General features: G+C 40.8%; 1 protein-coding gene across 1 annotated transcript in view; it reads right to left on the reverse strand.

The window, feature by feature from the left end:
- The window catches only part of whrna (whirlin a), a 277,019-nt gene that overhangs the window by 171,521 nt on the left and 96,622 nt on the right, over positions 1–8,876 (reverse strand). The window contains exon 8 of the mRNA XM_048613360.1: positions 1,893–1,929. Within this exon, the coding sequence (XP_048469317.1) occupies positions 1,893–1,929 (37 nt within the window). The remainder of the gene's footprint in view (positions 1–1,892; positions 1,930–8,876) is intronic.

Raw genomic sequence — 8,876 nt, forward strand, 5'->3', positions numbered from 1 at the left:
CGTTTGGCCCAAGGCTGTAATGAGTTCAGGAGCTGAGTGATCCTGGTGAAACTCAGCTGAGTGACAGTGAGCAGGTTATTCCATTGGAAGTGCTGCTTCATAGCACTGTTGTTGACAAATTCCATCAGTTTACTGATGTTTGAGAGTAGACTGAAATGGCAGCAACCTACCAGTTTGCATTCTTATCAGATTGCTTGCAGTCTGCATTTTGTGCTCAAGACATTCCTGGACAAATTTCCACGTTGTTGGGTCGAAGCCAGTGCTATAAATGCTTTGGAACAGCTTAGTTAAAAGTGCAGCTAATCCTGGAATACAAGCCTAAATGTTGTCCTTAGCTTTGAAGTATCCAATGGCTTCAGCCACTTTTTGATATCAGTATGAGTGAAACTAATTAGATGAAAACTAGTATCTGTAATGCTGGGGATTTCAGGAAGACGCTGAGATGAATCATCCAGTCAATATTTCGGTCTGAAAATGAATGCAAATACTTCAGCCTTGTCTTTTGCACTGATGCGCTGGGCTTCCCCATCATTGGCAATGGGAATATTTTATGAGTCTCCTCCTCCTGTTTGTGGTTGAATTGTTCGAGACCATTCATAACTAGATGTGGCAGGAGGGTGGACTTTAGGTCCGATTTGTTGGTTGTGGGACTGCTTAGCCATGTTAATTGCATTCTGTTCCATGCATCGTATTGTGTGGCACTAGCATTGCTCTTAAAGTGAAGGACTTTGACCAGATCTTGCAGCTCAAAACCAAGCATCCACAAGCTCATAGTTTGGCATATAACCCACTCTATCATTACCGTCAATTTTGGAGATCTATCCTGGTTCAATGAAGAGTGTGGCAGCTCACTCAGCATACCTGAAACTGAGGTGCCAATCTCGTGAAGCTGAGTGAGGAATAGAAATCCCACTTCACAAAAGTATTAACTTGCAGTTGAGCTGCTAACATTGAAGGGAAAGCATTCACCACCAACATTTTTATGGCCACATTCTGAAAAACCTCCCCATGAGAAACAGTATATAGTTCTGATTAAAAAGGTCATCAATATGAAATATCAGTTGTGTTTCTTTCTCCATGGATGTGGCTGACCTATTGACCATTTCCACCCTTTTCTGTTTTTTATTGATAATTCAATTTTTCTTTAGAAGATTGTATGTAAATTCTACGTTTGAGAGGCAACCTTATAGAAGTTTATAAAATAATGAGGGGTATAGACAGGGTTGATGGTAGGTTGTCTTTTCCCTAGAACGAGGGATTTCAAGAATAAGGGGCACATTTTTACGTTGCAAGGAGAGAGATTTAAAAAAGATGTGAGGGGCAAACTTTTTTACAGAGAGTGGTTCATGTGTGGAATGAACTTCCTGAGGAAGTGGTGGATGCAGTTACAATTACGTCATTTAAAAGACACTTGGATAAGTATATGAATCGGAAGGGTTTGGAGGGAATTGGGCCAAGACTAGGCAGGTGGGACTAGATTAGTTTGGGATTATGGACTGGTTGGACTGAAATGTCTGTTTCCATGCTGTATGACTCTATGACTGCAAAGGTTCCCTCAATAACTAAATAATTGATAGAAGCATTGTATCACATCCAATATTGATCACGATAATCTACTTAAAGCTGTGCTGTGGGAATACTGGAAAGATATGACATTTATTCTCACGAGTCAAGTACACTTGATAACTCCCAAATATGGATTTCCTGAATTTCACAAGAGGAAATGCAAATCAGGTAAATTATACTCCTAGCATTAACAATATACCCTTCTCATATATTATGTAAAACAATTCACCATTAAAATACACCAATATTTATATATGTTGGAGAATTGTATCCATATTGGAAGAGATTAAGTAACCGTAAACAGAACGAGTCACCTTTAATCCTACCTTAGTGGTGGCCTTCCCAACATCTTCTCCAGCAAACCTGGAAGACAAGAGCAATTTAAACTTATAAACTGCTCAATATAGCAAAAAAAAAGCACTGCTCCTGAATAACAACATCAACAAATCAATTTTCTCCAATCACAACTTCTAATGACTATAATAATGTGCTTAAGTACATTGAAACATTTCATAAACAGTGCTTAGTCAATTCAGACTGCACCATCTGATTGTACTGTGCGAGGTAGATCATAATAAATATGGACAACCATCATTCAGCTTGCTTCCGTTACCTAACCTGAGACTTTACTGTAAACTGCTGATCTAAAATCACTCCTGAGTTCACCGACAAGTTCAGACAGTCCACATGAAATAATTTATAAAACAGTTATCTCAAAATTACAATCCTAATCAAACACTAAAATGCAAACAAATTTGCAACACATGTTTCATACTCCCTTGCAATGCTAATTGCATTATCAGTTATGTGAGATAACAAGTTGCCTACTTGAAATGAAACAATAACACAGACGTCAGAATTCACAAAGCAGCCTTTGAGTAAAGAAAATGAAGACGAACAAAATGGACTGATGACAACCGTGATACTGAAGCTCTTCCTTCTCTCTCTCTCTCTCTCTCTTTCATATATATCTTTGTCTCAGTCTCAATCTTAACTGCAGAAAGCAGTGCTGGTGAAAAAGTACCGAGGAAAAATCAACATTCACTGTGAACTGCTGCCTTCACCACAGCTTAAGAAGCAGATCAATAGCTAAACAAAAAAAAAATTGTCTAAGAAACTCAGCAGGTCTGGCAGCATCTGTGAAGAGAAAACTGAGTAAATGTTTCAAGTCTCAGGGTTCTAGAAGAAGGTTCACTGGACTCAAATATTGGCTCTGTTTTTCCTTCACAGATGCTGCCAGACCTGCTGACTTTCTCCCACAATTTCTGTTTTTATTTGTTTCCAGCATGCACCATTCTTTGTTTTATTTATCAGCTAAACAATTGAAACCGATTTGGATCTCATTCTCGTAACCAAAAGGACTCCTATGATTTGTTACTGCATTTGCCTTAATAAAACCTTGGAATTGGCTCTCCTTCATTTTTGACTCTTGCTAATCATGTTTAATTGAAGCGTGATAGCTAAAAAGAAAAATGTTTAAGAAACTGCTGTGAATGACCAAGGCATCTTAAAGAGAAGAGGGGAACCATGACCTCTCCTCACTTGTCATAAGAGGACATGTTTCTAATATTCATGACCTTCACTGCAGCAAGCTGCTGAAAGTTCAATGTCAACATCTTTTGCACTTTTAACAAGGGTTTAAAAATTTTGTTTTACAAATATAGTCAGTCAGCAGCAAATCAACAGTATTCAGGATATTGCCAACTAGAGTGAATGATATTCCATCTACAACCACTGTGAAGTTGTAGGCCTATTATGCACTGAGGGACAACATTTTCAGTTTTGTGTTGTTTTGAAGCTGTGTGTCAAATTCTATTAAAATCATAATAATCTCAACTGATGATTCTACAGTTGAACCAGGAGAAGAAATAAAATCAACAAATAGGTATGCTCCAGGCATCCATAGACATCATCCAAAAAGTACTTGTTGCGTAAGGTAATGGTTCTGAAGGGATTAATGTTTATGTTACATTGGCTCCATTCATTCTATTTGATGTCACATACAGTCTGTGAGGGGAGACAAGGAGTTCTACTTTAGCTTGTGGAGGAAGCAAGCCTATCTTTACCAGTTCCCTAAGGCCCCAGTACTTATGCTTAACAAAATGTAATTGGACATATTTTTACCAAACACTAAACCTCTTTGTCATGAAAGAACTGTACATCTTCTGTAGATACTCTATGTTGGTGCATCCTCTATCCCTAAAGAATAGACAGGCCCAAGACACAGCAAAGGGAAAGGAGGATTGGTAGGAGGAAATTAGGTCAAATAACCATTACTGAGCACTACAAACATTTGGGAAAATCATCTGTGAAAATATTACATCGTTCCAGCAGGGCAGATCTGACCCCTACCATAATGAGACGTAATCTAGAAAACCGAGAAGAAGATAAACAAAATTGGACCAAGTGAATTTACGACCTTAAGGGCATTCGTGCTTTAAGAAGAAACAATTAATTAACAGCTGAAATATAATTACAACCAGAGGAAGACCGCAGCAGCTGTGGGAGCAGCAAAAAGGCAAAATCAGTTCTCAAAAGTCAAGTTTCACTCAGAAGCAAGTAAGGGGCATTATTGCAAGAGCGTAGGTGAGAAAAAGAGAGAAGCCAGCCACACCAGAACAGAAGAAGACCTGTGCATTAATCAGCTGCTCTGAGGATGGGTCACTGGACCTGAAACATTAGCTCTGCTTTCTCTCCACAGACCTGCTGCGATTTTCCAGCAATTTATGGTTTTGTTTGTGTTATCACATGCCAGTACAGGTTAATTTTATCAATAAGCAGTGCTGAATAAAGACATTATAGAGAATCTTTTCATCTTGCACTTTACATCAGGACAATTTGCAAGAATACCATTGTAAAGCGAAAACAAAGTTATCAAAGGACAAGCATTGCTATGGAGAACGCACTGATTACTGTTGACTGACAGTTAACCACCAGGCTTTGTTGGGATTTTAAACCAGGCAGGTTAATTCTGATCCATCAAGGCCAATGTCCCTGTAACAGTTTTGCTGCTACAGGAACCTCTGAGGTTCTACAGAAGTAGAGCCATTTATTGGCATGCTGATCGACATATATGGTGTTTTTCATGGTTGCATAGCTGTGTGCTTAGAGACAAAATTGGTCAGCACATTGCTATGAAAAATGAGCCAATGAATACCGGTTACCTATTTTCTTCAGTTATGACAGGCACAGTGTGAGTACTTGTTCCTTTTATGTGCAAATAACAGGGCCTTGTCTATTAATCTACATAGCTTCCAGTACATGTAAATGCACTGCACTGTACATCTGACTGACAATCCCAACTTAGTTGTCAGTGTAATTCTTCACACACTCAGAATAATCCAGCATTCTCAGAATTAACTTGAGTGTGCAAAGAATCAAGCAAATAACCAATTTAGGATTGTTAGTGCTTTGACCAATCTGAGTCAACCTGCCTGGTTTAAAATTTTTAAACCCCAGTAGTTAGCTACCAATCAGTATTCCCCGGTACATTCTCCACAACAATGCCTCAACCAGAGTCCACTTGTAAAACAATCAGCACTGTCCTTTCATACAGTGTGACTGTTGGCTTTCCTCCTTGAATTGGCGTTCTTGTGAATGGTGCTGAAGAATGCAAGACAGAAACCTTTGACAAATGTGTCTTTTTTCAGCAATATAGCAACATACAATCACCTTTTACGCAGGAAAAATAACCTGATGCTCAGTTCAATAACAGCTTCTTCCCTGCCGTTATTAGACTGATGAATAGACTCTCTAAGTTCAAATAATGCTGATCTTGTCAATGTTGGTCTTGCCTAGTGCACGTCCTATGTGGTGTAACTTGTATACCTTACTCTGTTCAAGTGTTCTTTTCACCCTATGGTCTATATGTCCTTGCTTACTATGATCTGCCTGTCCTGCTTGCAAACAAAGCTTTTCACTGTACTTAAGTACACGTTACATTAAATCAAATCAAATGATGTATTTATTCAGAAGCTTATTGTATATAAACTTCAAACAAATATGTCTTTTACATTAATATTTCAAATTCTCTACCAAACAACCAGCTGTATGCTGCTGTCGTGTAACTTACAATAAAATATCATGATATTATTTTTTATTTAATATTTTTCACTAACTACAACCTAACAGCTGCACTGTAGATACCTTTAGATGGCAAATATAGATCCAATTAGTTTGTCTTCAGCCAGCTCAGTAGTCACATGATAAATAGAAACAGGGATTGGCCATTTAGCCCTTCAAGCCTGTTCTGCCTTTCAATTAGATCATAGCTGAGAGTGTCACTGTTGATTAATCACAGCAATCAATTTTTATCGATTTAATGGACTGCAGCAGTTCAAGGTTTATTTTGATTTATTTGTCATTTGTATTTTGTTACAAAATACAGTGTAAAGTCTGGCCACTCTCCAGTGACATCTTAAAACACAGAAAAATAAGCCAAAACATAGAATATAAAGGCAGAACAATGAATTAATAAAGAAAGTGTCCAGCTTTACAGTCGTTCTTGCTAAGTTTGCTGTCATGGCCTGGTAACCAGGCATGAGCTCCCTTCACCAGGCGACTGCCCCTGGAATGAAAGTTGTCACTCTTCGCTGCCATCTTGCCTCCACTGAGATCCTCACCACTCTGAGTCCTTGCTGGATCTTGCCAACGCAGATGCCGCCAATGCTGCCTGGTAGCGCACCAGCCTGAACTCGGCAGCAGCAGAGTCCACATGCAAACCAATCAGCACTGTCCTATCATGCAGTGTGATGCCACTGCCATGAGTCCACTTTGGGCCCACCTCGCTGATGCAGCCACCGCTGATGCCGCAGGGTCTCCGACTGGGCCCAGCCCTCCCTCTGACACTGTCGCCAGGAGTCTGTGCTGCTGGGCCTACTCACCACTAACGATGCCATCGCCATGACCGAGCTCTTCACCAAGAGGTAAGTAAAATAAAATAGAAGAGAGAAAAAAGTAAGAGAAGAGAGAAAAAGAAGAAAAGAAATGAAAAGAAAAGACCTACTCGACCACTATCTTGCCAGAACTTGGTGATAATGTGGCAGCTCACCACCACTTTCTCAAGGGCAAATAGGGATGGGCAATAAATGCTGGACACCCAGTGATCCTACATCCCACAAGTGAATAAAAAAAAGTCCAGAACGGAGCAACCTTCAAATCTGAATTGGAGGGTGTGAGATCAGAATCATGATGTAGAAAACATTAGTCATGAGAAACATTAGCGGTGAGAGTCATAGCTCCAAAGCCATACATTCCTCACGTGGCATGATATACTTAACACTAGTGGTATCTCATACAATTTGTATATTTTACTCCCTTATCCAGCTTTGTATTTTGAACAATAGAATCTTATTTCATTACATTCATTATCACAAAGATAGTTTTGTGCGTCACAAAAGAATAGTTGTATTTTGAAAAAGATTTAGAGCACCAATGAGGTCCATTTGGTGCATTCACAAAGAAATAGGTCCAGATCAGGGAAGATTTTTGGAAAAAACCAAAACAAAATAATTTTATTACTCCACCGTTTTGAGGTTCGAAACCCTGAACAGTTCTCACAGCTGGCACTGCTGCTGTTTGAGCCGTAAAATCATACATAATTACTGTCAAGAGCACAGTTGTAATTAACTTTAACAGCCTGTAACCAGAGCAAATAACTAACATTCATCACGACATTCGTTAATACTTCCTTAACTGCAGTAAAAATCCAATCACTCAATTTGTAAGACAATTGTCCTTTTTGAGATTACCTTTACCAGCATTTAATGGTTTGCATTCTCAGTATTATCCCTATGCTGTTAAGGTCATTGTTTTTTGTGATTGAATTAAACAATTTTATTTTGTTAGGTTGGGATATTTGTGGCTAAATTCCACAGTTTGCTTTCAAATGGAGATGATTGGTTTTAGGTTTTGCAATAGGGTTTTTTTCTGCAAATGTATTACTGAATTTGGTTTTGTGTCGTTCTTAAATTTCAAATATGACTGATGCAAAGAAAAGAATTTTTTTTTGTATATTATTTCGCTGATTCTCAAATAAAATATAAATGAAGCCATTGCTACAATGCAAATCAAACTGTCTATCCATAACTAATGATAACTATAATTGATGATGGTGTACATTATCTCACCCAAGTAGATGAACTTGATAAATGTTCGATCTAAAGGTTTATTAAACAGGTCTGTACAGTGATGTGAGAGATAGTAGGGACTGCAGATGCTGGAGAATCCGAGACAACAAGGTGCAGGGCTGGATGAACACAGCAGGCCAAGCAGCATCACAAGAGCAGAAAGGCTGACGTTTCGGGCCTAGACCCTTCATCAGAAAAGGGGGAGGGGAAGGGGTTTCTGAAATAAATAGGGAGAGAGTGGGAGGTGGATAGAAGATGGATAGAGGAGAGGATAGGTGGAGAGGAAACAAACAGGTCGAAGAGGCGGGGATGGAGCCAGTAAAGGTGAGTATAGGTGGGGAGTTAGGGAGGGGATAGGTCAGTCCAGGACGGACAGGTCAAGGGGGTGGGATGAGGTTAGTAGGTAGGAGATGGGGGTGTGGCTTGAGGTGGGAGGAGGGGATAGGTGGGAGGAAGAACAGGTTAGGGAGGCGGGGACGAGCTGGACTGGTTTTGGGATGCGGTAGGGGGAGGGGAGATGTTGAAGCTTGTGAAATCCACATTGATACCATTGGGCTGCAGGGTTCTCAAGCGGAATATGAGTTGCTGTTCCTGCAACCTTCGGGTGGCATCGTTGTGGCACTGCAGGGGCCCAGGATGGACATGTCGTCTGAGGAATGGGAGGGGGAGTTGAAATGGTTCACGACTGGGAGGTGCAGTTGTTTATTGCGAACCGAGCGTAGGTGTTCTGCAAAGCGGTCCCCAAGCCTCCGCTTGGTTTCCCCAATGTAGAGGAGGCCACACCCGGTACAGCGGATGCAGTATACCACATTGGCAGATGTGCAGGTGAACATCTGCTTGATGTGGAAAGTCTTCCTGGGGCCTGGGATGGGGGTGAGGGAGGAGGTATGGGGGCAGGTGTAGCACTTCCTGCGGTTGCAGGGAAAAGTGCCGGGTGTGGTGGGGCTGGAGGGGAGTGTGGAGCGGACAAGGGAGTCACGGAGAGAGTTGTCCCTCCGGAAAGCAGATAAGGGTGGGGAGGGAAAGACGTCTTTGGTGGTGGGGTCGGATTGCAGATGGCGGAAGTGTCGGAGGATGATGCGTTGGATCCGGAGGTTGGTGGGGTGGTATGTGAGGACGAGGGGGATTCTTTTTTGGTTCTTATTGCGTGGACGGATTGTGAGGGATGAGTTGCGGGAGATG

This window comes from Rhincodon typus, chromosome 28 (assembly GCF_021869965.1).
Source record: "Rhincodon typus isolate 14 chromosome 28, sRhiTyp1.1, whole genome shotgun sequence".
In the NCBI taxonomy this organism is placed as follows: Eukaryota; Metazoa; Chordata; class Chondrichthyes; order Orectolobiformes; family Rhincodontidae; genus Rhincodon; species Rhincodon typus.